The 25726-nt window shown below is 44.1% G+C and overlaps 2 protein-coding genes across 2 annotated transcripts; both read left to right on the forward strand.

Annotated features, from left to right (window-relative positions):
- The first annotated feature begins 6608 nt into the window (after positions 1-6608).
- On the forward strand, positions 6609-8052 carry LOC101868408 (interleukin-8-like). Its single transcript, XM_013127774.3, has 3 exons — positions 6609-6723; positions 7055-7190; positions 7965-8052. Exons 1-3 carry the CDS (start codon positions 6660-6662, stop codon positions 8050-8052), a joined length of 288 nt encoding a protein of 95 aa, XP_012983228.1. The 5' UTR covers positions 6609-6659.
- Positions 8053-20203: 12151 nt separating this feature from the next.
- LOC117436202 (interleukin-8) lies at positions 20204-22829 on the forward strand. The gene is made up of 4 exons (XM_034063010.1): positions 20204-20359; positions 21114-21249; positions 21993-22076; positions 22659-22829. The coding sequence occupies exons 1-4, from the start codon at positions 20299-20301 to the stop codon at positions 22687-22689; spliced, it is 312 nt and encodes a 103-aa protein (XP_033918901.1). The 5' UTR covers positions 20204-20298; the 3' UTR covers positions 22690-22829.
- The last annotated feature ends 2897 nt before the right edge of the window (positions 22830-25726 follow it).

A 25726-nucleotide genomic window follows, 5' to 3' on the forward strand; every position in this document is an offset into this window, starting at 1 on the left:
CCAAAAGGACAAGCACTGAAGCATGATACTGAAGGAGAGGGTAGGGTGGGAATGACAGAGGGAGATTAGGGCTCTCGGAAGTTCAGGGCACACCTTAGGAATTGCTAAAGGTATAAAACCACTTGCAGTTCTAACTGTGACAATTCCAGTAAGCTCAAGTCTGGGTTGATGGTGGTTTGGTAAACCTCAGACCGACAGTCCCGGTGTGCACACAGCTCAGTCTTACCAAGATAGGATCTACCTTAGATTCAGAAGATGGGTCTGGGTAGGAAGTGTTTAGGTCAGATTACAAATGGCTACTCTAACTGTCAAGTAATTTCCTTTTGAAGAGTTAAAGAATTAGCTTCATTGCTTTCCCCACAGCACCAGGGTGAGCTGCAAATGCCCTAGGAATTCAGCATGTGAGGAGGGATGATTCAGTGTCTAACTACCAAGGTTGTCAGACACAGATTTACACAGCTAAACAATGGTATTGTTCATCTCAATTTCACAAAATCTGAGCAACTTTACACACAAAGAGGGTTGCTTTCAAAAAGTGCTGCAATACTGCAGGCAACCCATGGAGGCTTGAAGAATATGAACTGTGCCTTTGTACTGCTGGGCCTTAAAAAATCTAGAGCTACCTGTGAGTGCTTGGAGCAAAAAAAACCCAAGTTCCCAAACTCTCCCTGCCACACAAGTGTTCTGGTTTGCTGCTACATATCTATGAGGGGTGTGAGAAGGCAGAACAGGACATACTTAAAGCCTTTGTTTGACCTGCAGGTACTTTTGATCTTTTGAGTTAAAGGAAGTGCTTCATAGCAGGAGATGCCAAGAAGTCAGATTAATGTAAGGTATTCCCTGGGGTTTTCAGTTCGATATAGGAACAACATGAAAAGAAGGAAAAAAGAGGGAAAGCCTGTCCCCTGAAAAGCACTACCTTTCAGCACGGTGTTACCAGTCAGAGAAGCATACACCAAAGGTGCTGCCTCTATTCCTTTTCCTTGAGGAGCAAGACTGAGTGAGAGAAGACAGGACCTGGGGTCTGTTCCTATCCCAGCCATTCTTCCTGACATCTGTCCAGTGTCTGTACCAGCAGCAGGAGGAAGCACAATACGTGGCTGCAGCTGCAGCTGCAATGCAAATCCTCATTTGTGCCTATTAGCAGGGAAAACCCAATCTCTTCCATGGCAAATATTCAAAGCCAGCATGCCACAGAGCAGAACAAACACAATTGAACTGCAAAAATTGATGCCATATACTCAGCAGGGCAGACACTTAACCAGTGGAAATGGATGCCCGGGTAGGAGTTACCTCTTTGGAGTCTGGACTGATTTCCCTCCACACAGCTGAAACTTTGGCAATAAATGTCTTGATGATTTGCACATGGGAATTTGAGGCCAATGCACTCTCTTCTGTCTCCTAGTAGTTGTTGAGCTTTACATCATCTCCCAGCCTCTGAGCTCGGGACCTTGTTCCCTGCAGATGTAGACCCAATGCCAAAGTGTGACTCCATGGATTTTCTTTGTACTGTCCACGTATCACAGGGTTGTCAATTCTGGTTGGCCAAATACAACAGCTTTGGAACACTGGACATTATTTTATCCCCCTCCCTCAGGGAGATAAACGCTACCTCGCAAACAGACTTGTAGTTCAGGCACAGCTGAGGGCATAGAAACCACAAAAAAGAGGGCAGGGAGTGTGAGCAAATGCTACTCCTAGAGTAGCTTCTTCAGTCCTGTCCTTATTTTCAGCTCCTGTTTCTGCTCAGTCCTTTAAGTCCTGGGCTTGACACTTTTAAAGAGTGTCATATTTTAGAGCCATTTGGTTCCTCTGTTGTAACTGGTTTTCAGTTTCTCCAGACGCTTAATGAAAAAAGTTATGTATTTGATACGAAAGACAGCACGTGGTGATATTAGCTGAAATACTGGAAAGCCCCTGAGTAATCCTACTGCTGCGATTATCTTTTTGCCTTAACAATGCAGCTCATGCAATTAAACCACAGTGGTCACTTTTTATTTGAGAAAGATGCTGCCTGTTGGTAGTGTGAACATCTGGTCATGCTCCAGGCAGCATCCTGTCCATTTTCTTTCTTTTCTTCTTTTTGGTTTTTTTCCTAATACTACTTCCCTTTCTGGAGATGACTTCATTTCCTATGCAGTTACTACATCCATGGGGAAACCCCAGGAATATACAAAGGCAGATATTTTCCAACAAACCAAACCAGTAGATGGCTTTCGATTGTATTGTGAATGGGCCAAAGGGCTCAGAAAGGAAGGACTGCAATCTTGGATTCCTTCAGACTGCTGAAAACTCTGAATGAAGTTCTGAGTCAACCTTAGATGTTCTGCTTTGTTCCTATGACTGTATCCATTACCTGCAGAACAACAGTAATGGGATTTCTTAACGCTTAACCCCTCAGAAAGGTCCAGGGTTTTGCTGCAGCAATGCTCAGCACCATCATTAATGACTTTTGGAGGTCCAGCTGAAGAGAGGAGTATTAAATGCATAGCATTAGGACCCAGAACAGCTAAGGGAAAGAAGGGAAGTTAAGCTGGCTAAGAGAAAACTCGGCAGAGGGAGGAGGAAGTGAGAGTGATGGTTTAGATGTGCTGTAGATCTGTGTATTGCTGGATGCTCAGTTGTGCTGCAAGGAGACCCATGTGCCAGGTCCCTTTGCCACACAACTCCAAGGTGCTTCTCCTGCGTCTAAGCCAGAGATTTCATCAGCAGTGGAAGTGGAAAAAAGTATTCACCAGCATAGGTGTTGCAACTATAGCAAGAACCATGGGCTGCACGGACAATACAGGAACAGGGATCATCATCTTCTGCACTGTGAGGAAGTGGCTCTGTGGTACAGCAGAGCTCAGGCTCTCATCCTTGTTCTCAGAAGATCTTGTGCAATGGTGTGACTAGTTAACACTCCTTTGTTGAAGCACTCGCACAGTGACCTTTGTAACACCTGCTCAGTGCAGGACTGGTCCAGAAAACACACTTCACTTCATGCTCAGCACTCAGTCTGGAAATGAATGGATGCAGTTTCTATTCCTGTTAGTGGTGGTAAATACTCACCGTGTCCTTCAGGAGGAGGGGCAGAGGCAACCACACAAACTTAGTGATCCTTTCCCAAGAGGAAGGGCTCATCCCAATGAGTTAAGCTTTCAGAACTGCATATGAGCTAAACAAAAGACTGTTTCTGTAGAGGGCTGACCTGGGCACTGCTGAAGCTCAGATAGGTACTCAACCTGCACTTCATGGCTATATTTCTATTTACAGCCATTTAGTCCATCTCCTTCACATAGAAGTCACTCAGTTTCGATACGCAGACTTCAAATCTTGGGAGGGTTGTGGCTATCTAATTAAGAAATAGGGGGAAAAGGCATCTCTCTGTGGTATCTGTAACTGTAAGTTCTCTGTTCAGCCCTCTCAAGTCAGGGAAGGTTGTCTCAGGGAAGGTTCAGTACAGAAACATTCTCACCACCAAAATACAGATGACACTGAAGAGCTAGACTGCCCAAAAAAGACACCAAGAAGTTGAGCCATTTCCCCTTTGCAGATCAAGACTATGCATAGATTTTGCATACAGGGTCACAGAAGGGTAAGGAAATAAGAGGAAGAATTTGCCTGAAGGAGCAGGCAGGACTGCCCTTTCCTGCTGAAAAGTCTCTCAGAAAAACCCCATCATGAGTTGTCACATTCACTGACTCAGCTGCTCAGCTCTTTCTAAATGATCTTTTACATGTTTGGATCTAAAAATCTAGGCATGAGGCAGCGTTTCTAAAGATACCGGTGAGCAATCATGGAGGGAGATGAGGACAGAGCAGTGCAAAGGATTCTCCAAGGGAAAGAAACTCCCCATTGCTCATGGGAGCATATGGAACTGTAAGTCCCAAGTTGCTCACAGCTCAGGAAAAGCTGGGGAGAAGCACGCAGAAGATGATCTGTGAAACCCCTGCTGAGTGCCTTAGGAAGAAAATGGAAGCTTCTCAATACCTGTATTTGTGATCCGTGTGAAAAAAAAGGCTTCCAGATATTGTTACAATACTCCTATTTAAGGCTTAGGAATTCTGCAGTCAGAGACTGAATGCATTAGAAATTCAGCAGCTTTTCCTTCACCTGCTTCACATCTCCATCTTGCAAATAAATCAGAACGGCAGCTCCTCTCTTCCACCCAATTCACAAGGTTTACTATAGAACATGTGAACTTCTCATGTACAGTTCATCCTTTCTGACTTCTCTCTGTAACCACAGAAGGAATTTTACCTTTCTTGACCATGGGTTTTTTGCAGGCCAAATTTTCCACTCACTACCTCTCAAATCACACATCAAAGCATGGCCTCCCCAGCTCTGCTCAGTTGTTCCCACTGCTCCATATCAAGGTTTGTTATAGCGTAATCATAGTGTCATCTGTGATATATGTATGACACCTGAGCAGTAATCTTTGCTTCAATAATTGCATCATTAATGAAATCAAAGACTGTCATGGTTTGAGCATGTTTTGAGGGTGTTTTTGTTCAAGGTTTTTTCCAGCCAGGGGGAGTCTGGGAGGAAGGAGAGACAGGACACCTGACCCAGGCTAGCCAATGAGGTATTCCATACCATAGCACGTCATGCCCAGGATGCATACTGGGAAAGAGAAGGCTGGAGGGGAGAGCTCTGGAGGATAATGGAGGAGGGAGCACATGGTGCTTGGCCAGGCAGGGTGGAGTGAGTTATGGGTCGGTGGCTGGTGGGGTGTTGTATTCTTTTCACTTGCTGTTTGCTGTATCATTATTATTTGTAGTAGTAAATGGCAGTAGGGGTTTTGTGTTATGCCTTAGCAATTAAACAGTTCTTATCTCAATCCGTGGGGGCTACATTCTTTGGATTCTCCCTCCTAACTCTCAGGGAGTTGGGGGACTTGGTTTAAACTACGACAAAGACAAATACCAGTTTCTTGTGTTTATTTGGGAACTCTCCTCAGGCATAGCAATTCATACTTTCCTGTTGTTCTTGTTCACAGGCCAGAAGGCATTTCCATTGATACTCTAGTTTGCATTTCTGTAAACAGTTGGCTGCACATGGAAATAGTGTGCCAAGGGGACATGAAAAGTCCAGAGACAGGAACTAACAACCTTGCTACTATCAGGCAACACAAAATTTTGTAAAAAGATATCAACCTGGAGATGTGATAAAGGTCCACAGAATTCTGAAGGAGGTGGAACTCAGGGATAATGATCAATATCTGCTTCTGGATTCCCTGTAAAAGAATCAGGAGGCATCAAATGAAACCAGGCTTGGAGTGGGACACTGGGTAAGTCTCAAGGACACTTGATCTTTTCCCGTACATCTGCTGGTGGTCATGACTGAAGAGAAGATACTCACTAGTCAAACCTCTGCCTTGACACAGGAGGGCTGTAGTTAAGGGCTCAGCTGCTCACATTTACTGTTCCAGCTATGTTCACTGCAAGCCCTCCAAGACTATTTATAAACCTGATTGTGTAAAACTGCAGACACTGATCTGTACCGTAACGTTGTGTGGAATTCAGCCTGGCACACAGAGCCCCTTGTGTCCTTCACAATAAACTTACATTCATTCCTACCTGGTCCCATGCTTTCTTCCTTTGACTGTCTCCATTACCTGGTAGAACAACAATAATGAAATTCCTTGTGTGTTTTAGTGTTATTTTCTGTTGTTAATGAAAATGGTTGGATGTCTCTGACTTGATGTGAATAAACCTTCTTCATGATCCCATCTTCACTTTTCATTTAATTTGATCGAAATCAGAAGAAATCACTTTACAGAATCAAATTTCAATTTGCAAACATGCCTGCATTTATTCCAGAAGCAGAACCCTCCAGCAGCTTTTACAATTTCCCTTTGCCCAAACTGAAGGCAGCAAACATCCAAGAAGCTTTGGCTTCGGAAGAAGCAGTCATCCTCAAAAAACCTCCATCTGATTAGGCAAAGCAATTTATCATACCATAATAATAGTTCTCAGTAGGTGTCAGTCTGGATTCTGTTGCTTGTTTCAGTGATGCTAGGTTTAATGTACCCAAAAATACTGTTTCTGCAGAAGTTAGCATATAAGAAAGGTATGTAGTTGCATATAAGAAAGGTAATGTAGTTGCATATAAGGACAAGGGGAGGTCATTAAAATCCAGTTCTAGTACCTATCGTTTCCACAAATTACTAGCTCCACCTTCTCTTGTGTCTTAAAATGAAAAGAAATCAAAGCCCAAAGACACAGATGGAAAGTCACGGAACGAATGCCTTCTGCTAGAAGTGGAAGGTCACAAGGAGTAAGATAATAATAACATCAGAAGACAAAGATACAGAAGAAAATAGTGACAAGAAATAAGAGTATTACGACCCCCCTATAGATTCCACAGGGCTTGGTCCAGGGCACTTGTGTACAGAGTCTGTGTTTCTCTATTTCATTAATTAATGAAGTGTTTTGTGTTAATGAAAAGCAGTTTCATGGTCCTCTAGGGCAAGGGGTTTGCCCACTCACCCGTGACTCATGGCACAGCAGCATGTTACAGGTTTGGAGTTTCCACTGGCATGATCCATGTGTGCCAGGGAGGCCAAGGCAGTATAAAACCCAGCAGGTCCCAAGGCACCAGCACTGGCCACCTTTGGGGCTCACCTCATCACAGCACCAGGCCTGTGGAACACAAGGGAGGAACACTCTTGCATCATGAAGGACAAGGCTGTGGCTGTGGTCATGATTCTTCTCTTCATATCAGCAATGGGAACAAAAGGTACAGAAATCCTTTCTAAAGCTCTCCTAACTGCAAGTGCAAATGCTGATGGCAGAGGTACTGTGCTGTGCAGCAAATAACTCTTATACTGCAAAAGAACATGCCCTGACAGAGGTTGCCCAAAGAAGTGGTGAATGTTCTCTGGCAGTGCTCAAGGCCAGGCTGGACAGAGCCTTGGGTGACACGGTCTTGTGTGAGGTGTCCCTGCCCATGGCAGGGGTTGGAACTGGATAATCTTAAGGTCCCAACCCAAACCATTCTGTGTTTCCATGCTTCTATGCTGTAGAAAGAGGAAAAGAGTCCACCTTTTTTTTTCCTTCTTGTTTTGCAGGTAAGGCGCTGCCACGCTCTGCAATGGAGCTCCGGTGTCAGTGCATAGGCACTCATTCCAAGTTCATCCATCCCAAGTTCATTCACAACGTGAACCTCATCCCCAGCGGACCTCACTGCAAGAACGTCGAAGTCATGTAAGTGTTTTTGCAATATCCTCCCATTACTTAACAAGAAGGAAACAGATTTTGCACTCAGGGTAAGAGTTCACTGACAGATGGAGTGAGCCTGCAGGCAGCTGCTCAGAATGCAGACCAGCAGCGCTGTTGCTGTGACAGACACACTACGTGTTAGAAAGCCTGTCTTGTCTCAACAGCTCCACCTTTCAAACAGCCCATGCAAACATTGCAACCTAAGGTCATATCAGACAGCAAAGAGCTTTCTAAACCTCTGAATTCCACCAGCAGATGAGAGATTAATCTCATGCCTGAGCCATGCTGAGTGATCATAACATGAGTGTGATGGCCAGGTCAAATCAAGTGATCGCAGTTCTACCCAAGTCAGTGGAAAAACTCCCTAAGCACACAGATCATATAATCCAGTCACAATTCCAGAAACTGTGTTGTAGCAAAATTCCTGTGGACTGGGCAGTACAGTTTGTGAATGAGGATGGAAAGAATTAACCCTTGAGTTAAGTACCATCACAAGTCTGGGAAAGGGGATGGGGGAAAGAATCGGTTTTGGAAAGCATGAGAGTCCTGAGATGGTTTAATGCATTCAAACAGGTATGAGAAGATATGAAACCTTTCAAAAAAAACCCCAAACCTTTATGTTGGGCTACAGCCTCAGCTGATGCAGCTTGAAGAAAATGCCAGTGTACACCTAGAATGATGATAGGAGGGAAAAGGGAAATTGCCTTGGACTTCCCTAAACAGACCTGACCTTTTCCCTTCCTCCTTTCTCTGTTGCAGAGCTACCCTGACGGATGGCCGGGAAGTCTGCCTGGAGCCCACCGCTCCCTGGGTGAAGCTCGTCATCAAGGCAATCCTAGACAAGTGAGTTGCCTGTTCTCAGTGAGCATGGCTTATCCAAAAGCAGTGTTTAGTCGAGCCAGCACACATGTGCAGTGTAAAGTTCTCACAGACTCAGTCTCCTCAGGCAGCTACTGATGTTTCTGTTCACTGGTGGGATAAACTCAGATTGTTTTGATCTTTAATCATCAGCAGGAGGTTGGATCCCTTATACCACCCCCATGTGAATGGTAGCTGCACCTCTTGAAAGGTCCATTGAAAACCTGCAGCTTGAGTGCTCAGGAAAACCAGGCATTAACTGAGGGGTTTTCTCTTGCTTGCTATGGTAGAAAGCAAGGAACAGCATTTAGATGAGTGGGGGAAACCAGGCCCACAAAGTCCCAAGGGAAGCCGTGGAAGCCCCCAGTCACTGAGGACTTGTGGAAAGGTCACAATTCACCAGCAGCCGTTAGGTTCAGTTACAGCTTTTAAGGGGCTTGGACACAGAAGCACAAACCCTTAGTGGTGGATCTCATCTCATTCCAGGGAGTGATACCTGTTCCACAGGCAAGTTCTAATTGTCTCCTGCTCCATTTTCTTTCTTCCTAGACAAAATGCCAAACCTGAGACAGTGTCCTAAGACAAAGAAGACAAAACGTCCTAACTCCTGCAGCAAGGCAAAAAAGAGATGGAGATGCCCATCCAGCTTCTGGCAGCTCACCTCCTCCTGCTGCCTATATTCACACTTCTAACAGCACCAAGAGCGCTTGATTCCCTGGATTTAGAATCACAAAATCACAGAACAGTTTGGCTTGGAAGGGACCTTCAAAGGTCTCCTAGTCCCAACCCCTCTGCAATAAGCAGAGACCTCTTGAACTGGATCAGGTTTCATAGTTAGTCCACAACAGTACTTTAAGTATTTTACAGAGCTCACATTATGTAGGAGAGGAATCACTGACACCAGAGAAAGCAGGCACAAGAAATGGCTTGTGAAAGGCTATGGAGAGATCCTGGAATAAGTTTTGATAAACACATCTGGATCAGTGCAGAGCTTTCACTAAATGACACCTTCCCTTTCTGCTGTTTAGGAGAAGAACAGCACCTAACTCCTCTCCAGGAAAGCATTGACAGGGGAGCATCAAGTTTAGGTTACTGCTCCTCAACCTTTTTGCTCAGAGCAGACTACTGACCAAAAGAGGGAGCCTACAGAGTTAGGACATCAAAATTCTGAGACACTGGGGTTTGTGTCATCATTTTCAAGGTATTATTTATTGTGAATTACTGCTGTGAAGGTCTAAAGATCTATTTTAATGCCATCTTTTGGTTAGAAAGAGGCACGTTATTTATTTATTTATTTATTTATTTATTTATTTTTACTTTTGCCTAAGGATGTCATTATTTATTCATGCAGAACATATTTGATGTGCACCTAATAAATGTTTGTGGAGATGTTTTCACTTCAATATTGTGTGTTACTAATTTCTGTATTGAAATACAGAGCTGGAAAAAAAAGGATGTATTTTCTTTCACCCACCACGGGATGGGTTCACCAAAGGGCAAGGGCTGGTTTATTGCAACAGTAAATTCCTGGCTATGGTGCATTCAGATGGTTTCCAGTAGGAAGAATTATAAAAATTACCTACTGTCTTCCTCTTTTCTTGTCAGACTTGGTGTTTTCAGAGCTCTGGCTGATACAATTCACAGATAGAAAGTAATGAATGACTAATGGTTAGTCACAGAAGCTCCAAGGCTATAGAGGTGGAGGTGCTCAGACAGCTCATCAGCTGAGAACCTGGCACTGAACAAGGTTTTTCCTTCACCTGAATGAGCAGGGAAATCTGATAAACATGATGGAAGTCACTGATCATCCTCCTGAATTGCAGTGAGGAGGGAGGACTGCATCAGGAGGAAGCCTAAGGAAGAATGCTCCAATTGTATGGACACACATTTGCGTGTGACACAGCGATTTCCAAGGGACAGGCTGGAACAGAAGCAGTGAACACTTGAGAAAATGGGAAAGTTGAGCAAAAAGCACACTCAGACCAAGGTGATACTGAGAGCACATTAGCAGCTCTCACAGTAGTAGCTGGTAATGAAAAATGCCTGATAAACACAGTTTTGCTCTCTAAGGCTAAACCCCAGATTGCTATTTCAGGTTTAAATTTGTGTCTCTGAGACAGCCTGTGATTGCACTGACACAGAAGATTAATAACTCATAAACATGATGGCAGGGGATTGGAACTGAATGAGCTTTAATATTTTTTCCAACCCAAACCATTTGGTGATCCTATGGTTCTATGAACATGAGCTCTTTACCAATTTGCTCAGCCTCAGTGGAAAACTCTTCCATTGCATTATTTCATACCCCCCAGCTGGGAGGAATGGTAAGAACAATTTTTACTGAGAAATACAATAAAGCACAAAACAAGATGTACGTTTCTACCAAACTTCTATTCTCATTTGTTTGCAGTCTTACTCTGATACAGAAGCTTTTGCAGCAGAAAGATTGCATATGGGTTACACTATAGCAAAGCCTTGCCCTATTTGCTTTGCACCAGACCTATACCTTAGCACTCTTTTCCCAACAAAATAACAATGGGCTGTTTTGTAACAGCTATGTTTGCTGTTTAAACAACCTTTCCTACATGATCACCTGCTTTCAAACCCTTTGAAAGGAAGTTGGATACTTAAAGGTTGGGTGGCTCTTGCTAAGGTGAAAGACTTCCCTAGTGCTCTTTTTCAGTGGGTGTGCTAAGGCAAAGCCTGCAATTTCAGATTCCTTAAATTTCACAGGATTTTCCCCATGACCTGAATTATTTGTCTACTTTTCCAATGACTTTCTGTCCCACCCCACTTGACACACTGGATATCGCAGTCACAAGGTGTAAAAAGCTATTCCAGCATCAATAGAGAATAGTCCCAAACTTCCTATTTACACTGACAATAAACAGCAAAGCTCAACCTAGAAGTGCCACTACTGCAGCAAATAGAATTTTACTACAGGAGAGCATAGCCTGCAGATGCTTTTGCCTCACGATTTTCCATATATGTAAGTGCTTGCCCCGTGGATGAACTCATTGGTATTTACTCAGCTCACTGGACTATGGGAAATACAGTTCTCTCTACTTCTGTAGACCGCACTTTGAGCACTGTGTAGAGTTCTGGTGTTAACATAAGAAGGACTTGGAACTGTTGGAGCAAATCCAGAGGAGGCCACAAGGATGATCAGGGTCTGGAGCACCTCCTGTATAAAGACAGGCTGAGGACATTGGGGCTGTTCAGTCTGCACGACTCACGACTTCCACATATGTAAGTGCTTGCCCCATGGATGAACTCATTGGTATTTACTCAGCTCACTGGACTATGGAAAATACAGTTCTCTCTACTTCTGTGCCATAGAAATTTTTCATTTCAGGGCTTTTCCAAAGACACATCCTATTGACTAGTCATCATCTCTTAATTATTAGCAATATTTTCCTATCATAGCACATGAATAAACAGTGTACGGCAATGGTAGGGAAGGCATCATATACTTTAAACTCACTACTGGGTACAAACTGGGTACTGGGTACAAACTGGGTACAAGCATGTTATGACCAAGCTTGACTGTCACCTCTCCTTAGATTCTCCTTTTCTGTGGAGGTGCTCTTAGAGAACTTACTTTTGAGATTAAATTGTCCCTGTGCTTATTCTGGAAGATTTTTGTTTCTGGAAAGTTTCAGTCACCTCTTTTCAAAGAGGGATGAGTCTCATCAGGCGAGAGAACAAGTACAGTACATATCCCTTGGTAATGCTGTGGTTAGATGAAAAATGAGGATTGAAATGGGCAATGTTATTGATGACACATCTTAGAAATGTGTTAAGGAAAAAAATCAACCTAGTGAGGAGCTGGATTGAGGAATGAGGGAGGAAAAATAATGGTGATTATTAACGGTGATAAAAGGTTCCAAATATCCTCAGACATTTCCTAGAGTAAAAGCCATGTTCAGAAGCATGTAAATGCGTTAAGTCGAACTCAAACCCAGTAGAATGTTCATAAGAGAGTTCATAGGTTATGAATTAAAGATGAATAGTATGTGAAGGTAAAACTCACTGAAGGCACTTATTCTGAAACATGGATGATCTGTTCCAGTTCATTCTTACCACTTTGCAAGTAAGCAAAGACCAGTGTTCTCATCTATTGTGACACCAATACCAATATTGATCTTACAGATGTACCATTCATGTTTGGCTTCACGTTTCCCCATTCAGACCATTCAGAAAGCCAAGCATCACTTGAAAGAAGTCATGTTTTTACAACAATATTGGATGCGGACATTAAAGCTTAGCATCTTTTTGGGAGCTTAAGGAGATTTACTAACTGTACCATGCATGAATAATGTACCCCTTGCAAAGAACTCACAGTGCACCAGCAAGTACAGGGAACCTAGCAAGTACAGGCCTAGCAAGGGAATGAGATAATTTCCTGCAAATAAGCCACTTCCAGACAGTACTTCAGAATTCTTTCTGTGCTTATATCTTAATGACACCCATCTTCAGAGGAAAGAATTAGATCCCATAACACATGCAGGGCACGATTACTAATTTGGACAATGAAGAATCAATTGAAGATACAATCTTGAAACCATTGACATGAATTCAAGCAATTTCCACTAATTTGGTCTGCATGTGGCAAAGTTTGGACTGCCACAAGTTGTCCCTTATGTCAGAATTGTATACTGAGCATTTTCCTGTGCCAGAAGTGAGAATTGGAAAATCCAATGAGTACAAAGTAAAAGACACGGTCAGCTAAATTTAAAAGTACATCAGGAGCTATTCACATGAATTGAATCCATGCATTCCTGTAAGCAGAAGGGAGCTTTTGGGTTCTTGTGCTTTCACTGTGGTTTCATAAGCACATAATTCCAGTACAATCACACCCTCCATGCAGCATTGCATGTCATCCAGTTCCACCTTACCAATAAATGGGAATTTCAGGCAGGTTTGACTTAAAAAAAAAGGAAATAGCTTTCCAAGATAAGTAAGTTCCTGAAATATCTGCTAATCTAAGACCAGACAGAGAACAGGAAACCTAATAAAAAATCATCAGGCTCATTAAAAAGATTGCATCACAAGTGCCTACAGTAACATCATTCATGAAAAAACCCAAACACCCGCATATGAAAACACTAAAGGAAAATAATTCTCCTTGGTTCTCTCAGACACGCCACCAGTTTCCTTGATCACCAGATCGACTTCAGATCCACGAGGGGCCCCCCAGCCTGAACTTCTCTGTTCCTCCTTGGCAGAGCTACGCTGAGATCCGGCAGGCCAGTGTGCCTGGAACCCTCTGCTCCCTGGGTCCGGCTCACTGTGAAGGCTATTTTGGCCAGGTGAGATGTTTTCTTCACTGGATCTGCTTCAGCTGAAACCTGTTTTTAGAAGGCATATTTTAATTTCTTGTCATGAAACTGTTCTCCCTCTCCAGGCACTAGGAATTCTTGTCAACAGTTCTCTATAAATCTGTATTCCTAAATGCCTGAGGATTAAAACCGGCTCCCCACTCTAGCACCTGCCCTGTGTGTTAAGCCACCTAAAAGGCCAGAGTTACATGATGCACCTAAACACCTTGTGAGAGGTGGCACAGTCTGGGTGCATGTCTGATCCTTACAAAAACCAAGCTCTAAAAGACTCACCTCCTCTTTCTAGATATAATTCAGGTGTAGAGCTGGCATTTCTATGCTTATCAGCCTTTACTGATGTATGCTTATCAGCCTTTGCTGCTGGTGGGGACAATCACATTCCTACTGAGCACATATTAGACACAGGCCTAGGGAATTCCTTTCTGTTGAAGCAGCACTTGTGTACACACAGGATTTTGCTGCCTTTGCACATATGTATTGGGTTGATACAGTAAAAACAGGTCATTAACAACTTGTGAGTTCTCCATGTAGCTTGTATTAGTGAAAATTATTTCATTATTAGATTTCTGAATTCCCTTTGTACTTCATCTCCTTACAGGGCCAGAGGGAACACTGAATCACCCCTCAAAGAAAAGTCAAGGAAAAACACACCTCAGAGTTTTACAAGGATATGAAACGAGAGGAAACCATTGATGATGAGAATGTCAAGGAACAGACCCCCCTTCTGCTACTTTACTACATTTGATTAGTTGCTTGGTGTTTTTTTATCCTGATTCTACTTACTTCCTTTGCTGTATCTGTCTCTAAAATGCTATCTACAATGGATCAAGGAGTTCAAGCTTAATGAATGTGTTTTAGTGCCGTAAGGACAAGAATAAATGAGCGTCAATGGCTTTACCTAAAGTAGAAATAGAAAGGATACAGTTAGTAAACACTTAAACACACAGTAAGGAATAGTCTGCATAGCTTGGAAGGAAGGCTTCCATGTACTTGCTACGGTTCTTTGAAGGAGACAACAAGCCTATGAGTGCTGCAGGTTCCCCACAGTCAATTTGTCATGATGAAATCCCTTCACAAGCCTCACCAAACATTAGAAATAAGGAGGCTAAGGAAGAACACTTGGAAATGCATAGGTAATGGGTGAATCCACAGAAATGAGGGACAGAATGGAAAAGTCAGCTTTTTCTGATAAAGAGACATCACACATGGATTCCTACACCACCTTGGTGGGGTCCTGTTTGCCTTAGGAAGGTCGTTCAGTATGAGCTGAAAGGATTGTAGGAGACACATTGGTTAGGCAAGAAACTCCAGGTGAAATTCACTTCAGAAAGCAGCCAAAGTGATTGACATGGGAACAAATTACAAAGCCCATATGAAAACAAGGCATTCCAGGCTGACCGTTAGCACACAGGAGAGAGCGTTTGGGATTATGCCTACTTACACATCAGGGCTCAGCAGTGAAAAAGCTTCAAATCCAACCAAAAACTACCCAGAAACCCAACCCATGCAAACATGATGTCAGGAGTTACTAGGGCTTGAATAAGAACTACCAGGTTTTGTTATGCCACTGAGTAACTTCAGGATTCACCCACTGTGCAGCCCCTGGCTCCTATCTTCAAGAAGACACATTAGATTTGGGAAGGTTGAAGGTAATGCCACAAAGATGAACAGATGCTCCATACAAGAGGTGATGAAGCAAACTGGATCTCTTTCTTTCAAAAGTGAGATGTCTCTAGGTGGCCAGAAGAGAAGTGAATTCACATCCACTTCTCCATGAAAGAGCCAGCATTGAGGAAGTGGCACAGATCCTGCACCAGCTGCTCCTGGCAGCTGCAGCAATGAGGTCTTCAGAGACCAAAGTTTCATTTCTTATACCCAGAAAATACCCAGAAAAGAACTTTTGTGGCAACGTATTTATAAAATGATCTGTGAGATTTGCCACTTACTGGCATGGGGAATGCCGACTAAAATGTGACTGACTGAAGGAAATGGAGTCTCTTAGTTACTTTGGCCAAGCAGTCTTTGACTGGAGGTACCTGCAGCACAGCTGCAAGCAAGCGTGGCCTGACACCTACATTACCACCTATGAGATGCTTCACTATGTCTCATCAATTGTTCTAAGAAGGGAGCATCTAAAATTGGAGAGACTAAATTACTTGTGTTGTTTCTGAAGCGATGTCTGTTGTGCTGTATTTTCACTTACAGCTAGGAAGATGGAGGTAGAGGTACTCATGTATATATATATAGAAAAAGAAGTTCAGAAGTCTTCGGTCTGAAGAGAAGACATTATTTTAACAAAATGGGAAATGTTTGTCAATATTATTTCTTTCATATTAGTTCCACCTGATTCTCTAATAGGCCACCTTTTTCTGCTTTGCAAAAGGATTTTGCAGCTTATATATTTGTTATGGTAAATCAGAGAGTCATAGAATGGTTAGGGTTGGAAAAGACTTCAAGCTCATCTAGTTCCAACCCCCTGACATGGGCAGTGACACCTCACACCAGACCACGTTGCCCAAGGCTCTGTCCAGCTTGGCCTTGAACACTGTCAGGAACAGAACATTCACCATTAAACATCAGTTTAATGCATTAACTCCCATTGCACTCACTATTAATTTCTTTCTATAGTCAAAAAGGATGTTGAAAATGTTTTCCCATCATGGTTTGCTACATGTGGTTTATGCCTGGCAATATAAATCTGGTTTCTGAGGACAGGAAGTTCTAAATAGGGATTCTAGCAGCACTTATCAGCTCAGAGTGGTCATGGCAATGATGGACTGAAGGGAAAAAGACTATGGTGGACTCATAGAGTTTAAGTAGGCAGTAAGGGTTACAGCGAGTGACCCTTTAAGAGGCAGAGACGACTGCACGATGTACATGATGGCTGCTGACCATTTCTAATTTAACCAGAAGTTCCTGGTATAAACTTCTCAAAACTTCCCATTAGTTTCATCCTGCCACTTCCATATCTTACTGCTGCAGCCAGAAAATGCTTCCTGCCAAGCTCAGGACAGGGAAACGCAGCTAAAGCAATGAGCAAGAGCTCCAGCTGCCCGTCCATAACCACTCACTGGTTGGACTTAGTGTCTTCTCTGTTAAAACCAAGTCGATCCAGGTTATTTTTAACATTTGGTAAAATTTTATGTCAATATTATAGTGAATATTAATGTATCATTTTCTGCTATTGCTTTATATGTTATATTAATATCGTCAGTGACTTTTGATACAGAATTGGATCAAAGGCAACATTTCATTTAACCCACAACAGCTTTTTAACTGGAAGCAACAATAGAGAATTGCCAGTTTTCATGCAGAGAACATGTGAATAGGAAGTGAAATACATGTCACAAATAAATATGAAGTCACATAAATATATACTCTTGTATTTATAAACACGTCAGTTAAAAGCCAAATCATCTGCAAAGCTGCACTGCTGTCCTGTGATTGCAGAGGGGCTCAGGGGAGCCCAGAACTTGCCACAGTCTGACTGAGGGCACGTCACCAGCTGCATTTACACGCTTCATTTGACAGAAAATCGCAAGCTGACCGAAGCTTTTTCTGCTTTCTACGCTATCACTTCCTCATGGAGCAAGCCCAAGGCAGATGTTTCGGAGCCCTTCTGCTCCCCTTGCCGTGCCTCCCGAGTGTTTGCACAGCACTGTGCCCAGTTCCTGAGCAGCGCAAGGGATTATTTCCCAGCCCAATATTTACCCTTTGGCTCTGGGCAGATGGAGAGGAGCGGCAGGTGAATGCCAAGCCCTCTGTGGGGAGCAGGAGGTGGTTTCAGCAGACAGAGGATGTGTTTTCCCTGGGGAACAAGAGTGGACACCCAGGAGACAGGGGTTGGCAGAGGTCACCTTGCACGGGCTGAAGCCTCCTTCGAGCAAAAGCTTTTGTGCCCCAGGCTGCTGGGGTCTTGTGTGCACAGCTTCTAGGTGAGAGGCTTAGTTTGTCTGACCCGAGACAGGAGCGTTCTGGCTTTCCTCACTGAGAGAAACTACAGCAGCCCACAGACTGGAGCAGTCCTCTGGAGCTGGGTGGCTGAAACAAGGAGGGGGCTGAAGTGCAGCTCTTCCCCCATCTCTCTGATTATCCTGGTCACCAGAGCACGCATGAATCCCCCCCACAGATCCCGCTGTGTTTGGGTGTCCTTTGCTGTATACAAAGGCTCTAAATGATCCTTTGCAAGATCACAAAAGATTGACTTGTGCTCATTAGACAGGACTATGAATCAGGAAAAAGGAAACCCACTAGTTTCCCTCCTGCATCATGAGAACACAACCTATACCCTGCCTTCAAACACAGCCAAGGGAAGTATTTACTTTCCTTTTCAGCTGTCTTTCAGTTGTTGAACTGTTGGCTAACTGTTGTTTTGTTGGTTACCAACATGCTTTTAATGGGTTTAGTCATGGAAGGTATCTGCTTGCGGCGGTATCAGCTTCACAAAATGGGATAATGGAGTTGGGGTTCCCATAGACAGGAGCTGGAGTGAGATCCCAGGCAAAGAGTAGACAGGATGGAGGGAGGACTTGGGCACCCCCAGGAATCCAGTTTAGGAGTACCTGGTCTTTGGGCCCGATCTCATGTCTCACCTTTTAATGCCTCTATCGTCTCTATTACACCCTATTTGCGTAGTCCCAGTGGGGCTGTGTCCCATCAGAGAAGAAGTGGAGGGAGAGAAAATGCCTCAGCTCTCAGCAAACGCAGTGGACTTTTTCCACTGGAAACATCCTGTTCTGAGGAGATCTCTTTGCTTAGGGGCAGGGTTAATCACAGAGGTCGAGCAGGCTCCTGGCTCCCCTCTGCTCTGGGGATTTCTGCACATCTGTTCTGCCACGCTCAGGAGATTGCTGAGCCCAGTGGTCAGGAGGACGAGCAATCCTTGGTTTTCCTTGGGGATCTGAGGGGGAATTGTCTTTGGTTTTGCCTCGGACATTAATGACGTTTTGTCACACCGCAAGACTAGATAAGAAAGCTGCAAACAGTAACAGGGAAAAGTGGGATCCCTGGTACAACTTTACTTGCCCCACGGGTGTGCATACATCTGTAGGGACACAGAGAAACAGAGAGCCCACAGGAAAAGAATCAGCAACACAACTGGTTAAAGCTCCAACACCTGCAGCCTGCTTCCAGTGAAGCCATCCTGTGAATTCCACATGACAACATGAACAACAAACCACAACCTTCAGTACCTGGTAAAATCCTCTCCTTGGCACACCTTCAGGGAACACACGTAAAGCTCTCTGAGACGCACAGCTCGGAAGTCAGAAGTGGAATCCGTAGGCAGGAAGGACAAACTTGATGGTACCTTCCCTTGGGCCAGCTGAGACACTGCTGGGAAACAGATGAATTTTCATCACAAAGGTCCTTTTATCAAGTGAGTTTCTGACAAATGGTACACAGTAAACCATAGTAAACCATGGACAAGCTCTGAAAGTATTACTATAAATAACTTCTAATGCTGTACATACTAATGATAATTGAGCGTTTACGAGCTCCCCAGAGTTGGGGAGAAGCATGTCTCTAAATCCACAGATCACAAAACATGAAGCTTTGAGGTTGGAGATAAGCAGCAAAATGCATCACAGTCAAAAAGACAACGTTTTCACAGTGCTGAAACAGAAGGGCTTCTCCTAAGATGGGTTAAACCCCCAAATCTTTGTTTGAACAACGTATCAGCAGCTCTTCCCTGAGAGGGTGCTGAGGCCCTGGCACAGGGTGCCAGAGAAGCTGTGGCTGCCCCATCCCTGGCAGTGTTCAAGGCCAGGCTGGACAGGGCTTGGAGTGATCTGCAATAGTGGAAGGTGTCCCTGCTCGTGGCAGGGGGTTGGAACTGGATGAGCTTTAAGGTCCCTGAGATTGTCACCCTCAAAAGGAAGTATTTCTACCAGCCCCAGCAAGTAAAGAGCCAGCGTTCATGCAGCAAGGCTCCTGAGCAGAAATACCTCCAGCATTGCTGTAATGCTTCGTTATTTCCCTTTGCTAAGACCTACGGTTATGGTCACTAAAAAACAAGACAGAAAAGACTCATTAGAAATATCTGGACTTACAAAGGGAACAAAAGCAACAGCAGTTCCGCAGGTCATGCTGTTTAGTCTGCATGCAAAGCTTCCTCTGTTCATCATTCGTTAATATGTGGGACATGACAAACGCAGGCAGGATTCTCAGAGCTGCTCAGAATTTACCATCTGCTTTCCCCAGGAAGCTTTGCAGACCGCAGCCTCAGGTCCTTTCCTGAACAGAGAGTGGCACAGATGAATTGACTTTGTAAAATGCACCTTGAACACCGAAAAAAGCCAGGGAATTAAAATCATTGGTATCAAAATAACACCAAGGTAAATCCTGAGCCCAGGGAAAAATCTTCTCAGTGATTTCAGCACTGCCCCACTTGCACTCCAGTGGCTTAGGACCAGAGAAGTGGAAGCCACCACCAGAAATGGAGACGAGAACTTCACTGTTCCAAGTACAGAGCTGGCACCTCTACAAGCAGGAATTATTCCCTCCTGATAAAAAGCTATAACACGGATGTAACTGAAGCCATCACAAAGCTGCATTACTCAATCAGGGCATGCATTAGGGCATTTCCAAAAGCCAGCACCAGACACAGGAATGCATGGCTATTATTTACACATTTTGATAAATTAATGCATTCTGTCATTCTTGGCAGAATAATTCCTCGTCATCTAGGAAGCTGTTTCACAACAGTCATGTGACTCATTTGTACGCATCTGGGAAATTCCTCTCACGCAATCCCCATGCTAGCCCAGCAGAGGAGAGGGGCGCAAAGCCCTATATAAGCCACATGGATCGTCCTGAGAGGCACCAGCAATCCTTCGGGACAGGAGAGCTCACCGCTCCACAGAACCCATCCAGCAGCAGCTCCTTGTCCAGCGATGAACGGCAAACTCGTGGCTGTCCTGGCTTTCTGCCTGATCTCCGTGGCTGTGTCTCAGGGTGAGTGAATCCCTCCTGAGGACCATAGCGCTGTGTAGACATCTCCGAGATGCTCTTCCTTGCACTGAGGTAGCTTTGCATTGGTTTGGGGACGTTTCTTCCAGGAGATTGCAGCAACTCCTCTGCAGTCCGAAGGTTTGCTTCACAAAGCCCTTGTGCAGACGAGTTACTGAGATCTTGTGGGAAAAACCATAAGGATGCAACTTGAATCTGCCTTGCTTCTATTTTTCACTCCAAGTGTTAGCAGAGAGACAGGATCTCCTTCTTAAGTGTTTGAATGTTTCACTTCCTTCCCACATAATAAACAGCTTATGATCTCATATTTGTTACTTAATGATTATGCTGCCTCAAGTGAGTAATATACAGCTGGGAACAGGGAACAACTATGAACTCACAACTGTGGACAAGCCTCCAATAGTGAAAAACTCCAGGGCTCTCTTCTGTGTAGTTGCCAGTTTGTCAATCCCCGTGTTGAAATGATGCAACTGACCACACAGTGTGGCCAGTACAAGTAAACACAAACCATGTAGTTTACTTCAAAAGGATGTGTTCGTTTAGTTTTCAATATACTTGGGCATCAGCTCTTTTGAAACAAGCAACTCATCTTTATTCCATAAGGATTGATGCAGGAAGCTTGGACAAATACTGTATTTTAACTGAAAATGTGGGCAAACCAGAGAAGTTGAGCTTTATGTCTGACCCAGCAATGGGTAGGAGCACCTCTCCAACCATGTCCTTCCTTTCATGCTCACAGGTAGGACCCTGGCCAGGATGGGAACCGAGCTCCGTTGCCAGTGCATAGCCACTCACTCCAAGTTCATCCCTCCTAAGTCCATTCAAGATGTGAAGCTGACACAGAGCGGCCCCCACTGCAAGAACGTGGAAGTCATGTAAGTAGCTCTGCAAGAGCCTTCCTCTTCTTCACCTTCCTCCTGCTTCTGGAGCTTTCACACTTCATGACCATGACATGATGGGATCAGATTCGGTTATTCTTTTGAGAGAGGCAGTATTAAATAATACACCATGTTCTTCATCATCTCTATGACCTTAGGTATTCCCAACCTGATCATTACTTATCTGTCATTGGACATATTAAATATTTCTGGGGGTAAAACATTAATTTCAAGGACTGGGCAGTTCTTGATACACGGGACAACAGTGCCCTTTAAATGCTACATTTATTTATTAAGCAAAAAATCCTCCTGGGAAGACAGTTTGGGTCAGTCTCAGAGGGAAAAACGAAGTTTCCACAAGCAGACACAGGGAAAGAAAGGAAATTAATTTGGTCTTAAATAGCATGGAGGTGGGACTGAAAGGCTGAAATTCTTGTACTGCTGAAGCATCCTCAGTGCTGGAGGTTCCAGTCACTTACGTAAACCAATTCAAACCAGGTACCCACATATATTGAAGAAGATTTGGGGAATACATGGGTGCTTTGAGAGCAGGCACAGAGTCACACAGCTCCTGGGTGGTTTTAGTTTCCTCTGCTATGGAACACATAAACCAAAATGGCCAAGCCTAACCTAGAGCAGCTGGGGTGAATTTACACTCATCTACAAATGCAATATTACACTCTGAGTAAAACTGACCCATGCAGTGGTTTCCTGACTTCTCTTTAATCTTTCTTTTGCAGAGCTACTCTGAAGGATGGCAGAGAGGTGTGCTTGGAGCCCACTGCTCCCTGGGTGCAGATAATCATAAAGGCAATTTTGGCCAAGTAAGTCCCATTCCCTTTCCATTAGGGCAGCTGAGTGCTAAACCTCCTCAAAGGGCCAGTTCTGAGTGATACTTGCCATTTTCTCTTCATCAGATATAAAAACCCAAGGAAACTTGCTGATTAATTACAGAATTAGTCTCAGAATTAGCCTAGAGTCGGACTGCCGCAAGGTCCTTGTTCAAGCCGATACGTCAATGCTAAACCTTTGAGTACCTGCAATTTGGTCTGGAAGGAAAGGAACTCAGAAATGTTTGGCTCCCTCTGAAAAATGAGGCTTTAAAAGAATGCATCTTTTCCTTTCTTACAGTACTGCATGTTAACAAATCCTATTTCTGAATTAATGAGTTTCTTGATGCAAGCAAATGCAGAAACTCCTGCAGCAGAAGTTTCCTAGCTGGGCACCAGAGATGCACATGCTAGGATTTCAGTAATTGCTTTTGAGACATCACCTTTCTTGTTTCCATGCCTCAGGACAGCCCATAGAGTGGCAAACAGACCACTCAACTGTTTGGTCAATGCTAAGCAGTGATTACTATCCTTGAACCTCCTTTCAAATGATTCTCTTCCCTCACCTCTTCCTAGGGCTCAGCTCAACTCTGACTCTCCACTCTGAGAAACATCAGGACCAACAAATCTGGGAACTGCCCCCACTCCTCCCTTGAGAGAAGCGTTTGGGAAAAGCAGCTTTTGAAGAGGGTGCATCTGCCACCTCCTCCATCAGTGTTACTCTCTTTGCTGCGGATTTGGTTATTGATAGATTGCTTGATCGATTTCACTGCCTCTATTTAAGAAAGCCTTTTGGAATGGGCAGTGTTGCCTGCTCATTGGCACTGAAGATGCTTGAATAGGAAGCGTGGTTTGATAAAGGAAATGAAGGACCCCTGGCGACCACTTCAGCCAAACACAGCTGGGGAAGTGCACGGCACTCGCAGCACAGCTCCCTTACACTATTTTGCTAAAACACCAGCAAACTGATATTTCCTCCTGCTCCCCTGGAGCGCACCAGTATGTTGTGTCAACAGCAGGTTCCTGAACCACAGCCAGCCTTGTGCTGGGAGCTGGGATTTCTCACTTGGAATATCTATCTTATGGAATCTGTAAGACAGTTGGTTTGGTATTTATTTATTGTGATTTCCATGGTATTTATAAATGTATTTATTGTGTGGGTTTGATACAAGAGAGAAAATGATGATAATTTATTTAACTTCTGCTGGATTCCCTATTCCTATTATTAATTTATTAAGAACTATTCACAGACTCATTGCTCTGTACAAGGACTTGGTTGTATGCCACATTAGCTCCTTACTCAGCTAAATGGAAAAACCTCAATCCTGTATACACAGACTTTGCTTGTGAGAGTGTCACTATTCCTAATAATGTATTATTAAATGTTTTCTATTAAGAAATCTATTTGTTACCTGTTTGTTCTTCACATTTTCATTAGCTTTATTTGGAAACAGCCTGCTTCATGGGTTTGTAACCTCCTCAGCCTGATCTCCGGACCTGGTACAATAACTCACCCTCTTAGGGTACCCTGACATTACTGATGGCAGTAACAAACTCATAGGATAAAGTAAATCCTTTCCTCTCTGCAGGCAACTCCCAGTGCCTGGGGACCGGTGGGCTGCAGGGCAAGGCTCCTTACTTCAGTACCCTGCAGGCAAGCACATCGTCCCCTCAGATGCCAGAGTTGTAATGATCAGCCCCAGAGCTGGAACTCTTTACTGCATCAAAAGGCCACAAACTGACTATCAAAATGGGAATTTGTGACCTTTCTTTTGGTACCCCAAATATCCAGCATTTGCCCTTGCATAGCACCTGCTGCCTATTCTGATAGCTGGGGTGGAGACCCAGCACAGTTAGGAAGAGAGTAGAAAACATCCATGTTCAACAATTCTCTGGAATCATCAGCTCAAAGTGTCCAAACAAAAGCCAGTGAAACGGAGGAGAATTGAAAGAATTTAAACCACAAGGGTTGAGAAAAGAACAGTCCAACAACTAAAGTATAATACAAACCTGCTACTACTACTAATAATCATAAAGGTAAGTGAAATAACAAGGGGAGAGAATATAGAACTAAAAAGGGAAGGGAAAAACCATAAACACAAGTGATGCACAATACAATTGGTCACCACCTGCCGACTGACACCCAGCCCAACTTGAGCAGTGATCAGGTCCCTTCCCGGTAACTCCCCCAGTTTACATACTGGGCATGTCATGCTGTGGTACGGAATACCCCTTTGGTCAGTTTGGGTCAGGTGTCCTGTCTCTGCTCCCTCCCAGCTTCTTGTGCTCCTCCTCACTGGCAGAGCATGAGACTGAAAAGCTGCTGCATTACCTAGCAGCACCTAAAACACTGCTATGTTACCAGCATTGTTCTCAGACTAAAGCTGAAATTGTGACACTGCACAGCTAGTAAGAAGGGGAAAATGATGTCACATCTGAACCGAGGACATGGGGTAATGGTTGGAGTTGATCTGAAAAGTCATTTCCGGCCTTGGTGAGTCTATGATTAATTTCATAAGCAGAGCCCATTAAACAAGGACAAGCAATGTAATTTCTAGGGAAAGCAGATGCTAAGTCCATGGGGAATTATCAATCCTGAACAAAACGCAACCACAGTTTCAGGAGCATTTGCTAGGTTCAAGTCAACCCAAAGGTTCTGAAGGTTTTTTCCATTTAACTTTGGAGGAGAGGTCAGGGAAGATTTTTTGCTTTAAAGCCACAGTATCTGTCCTTATGGATTTGAACACCCCACCTTTCACCAAGATGAGGTGAAGGATGTGTTCCAAGTGAAACGGTAACAGTTGGCATGTTTCAATGGACCACAAGACTCCACACTCGGGTGTAAAGGGGGCTTCTTGCAAGATGCTGCCAAGCAGAACTGTAACAGTGCAGAAAATGGTTTCTTCCTTTGTGTTTCTCTGCAGAAAGAGTTATAAAGGTTGACAACTACTCCGCTAGTAGTAAAGCCAGCTAGTAAGCCCTTTATGCCCTTTATGCAAGCCCTCATGCCACCAGAGTTTTGTTGATGAACACCACCTAAAGGAAGGTGACAACACAGAAAGAACAAAGGTGAACAAACCACTATCAAGAAATATCAGCAAGCTCCTAAACAATAAAAAGCCTGTATAACCATAAACTCTAACAGTGACAAAAAGCACATAAGTCTGCACAGGCACCTCCTCACACACTGAGTTCCACAGCTCGATCAATGACAGACCTGTCATAATCTGTGACCTGGAAGCACAGAGAAACATGAGTGGGCAGCAGTTCTGGTGTGAGCCATGGAGGATGCAAGGCCAGCATCATTCACTGCCTATCAGGTCCCCCATCCTAGAGCAGGCTGGAGGAAATGTAGCTTCTGCCACCAGGAAGAAGCCCCTGGGATGGTGCCAGAAGCCTCACTTCTCCCTCTGCCAGCCAGAGGCCAGTGGCTGTCTGTCCATCACAGACAGACCTTGACTGGCTGCCAGTGTTGCAAATACAGCTGAGGCCGGCAGAGCAGCACAGGACCAGGGGGCTTGCAACAGGATCACCTTGAAGGTCCCTTCCAAACTAAACCACTCCAGGATCCTGTGGATACTCGATCTGCTGGATAACAGGCCACTTGTGCTCCAGACTGCTCCAGTGCCCTTCCTCTCTGCCCA

The sequence above is a fragment of the Melopsittacus undulatus genome, chromosome 5 (assembly GCF_012275295.1).
Source record: "Melopsittacus undulatus isolate bMelUnd1 chromosome 5, bMelUnd1.mat.Z, whole genome shotgun sequence".
Lineage (NCBI taxonomy): Eukaryota > Metazoa > Chordata > Aves > Psittaciformes > Psittaculidae > Melopsittacus > Melopsittacus undulatus.

Excerpts from the sequence above, each read along its gene's own strand:
- LOC101868408 (XM_013127774.3), top strand. The coding sequence starts at position 6,660 with ATGAAGGACAAGGCTGTGGCTGTGGTCATGATTCTTCTCTTCATATCA. Across the intron at positions 6,724-7,054 it reads ATCAGCAATGGGAACAAAAG|GTAAGGCGCTGCCACGCTCT; the intron begins GTACAGAAATCC and ends CTTGTTTTGCAG. Across the intron at positions 7,191-7,964 it reads TGCAAGAACGTCGAAGTCAT|AGCTACCCTGACGGATGGCC; the intron begins GTAAGTGTTTTT and ends TCTCTGTTGCAG.
- LOC117436202 (XM_034063010.1), top strand. The coding sequence starts at position 20,299 with ATGAACGGCAAACTCGTGGCTGTCCTGGCTTTCTGCCTGATCTCCGTG. Across the intron at positions 20,360-21,113 it reads CTCCGTGGCTGTGTCTCAGG|GTAGGACCCTGGCCAGGATG; the intron begins GTGAGTGAATCC and ends TCATGCTCACAG. Across the intron at positions 21,250-21,992 it reads TGCAAGAACGTGGAAGTCAT|AGCTACTCTGAAGGATGGCA; the intron begins GTAAGTAGCTCT and ends TTTCTTTTGCAG.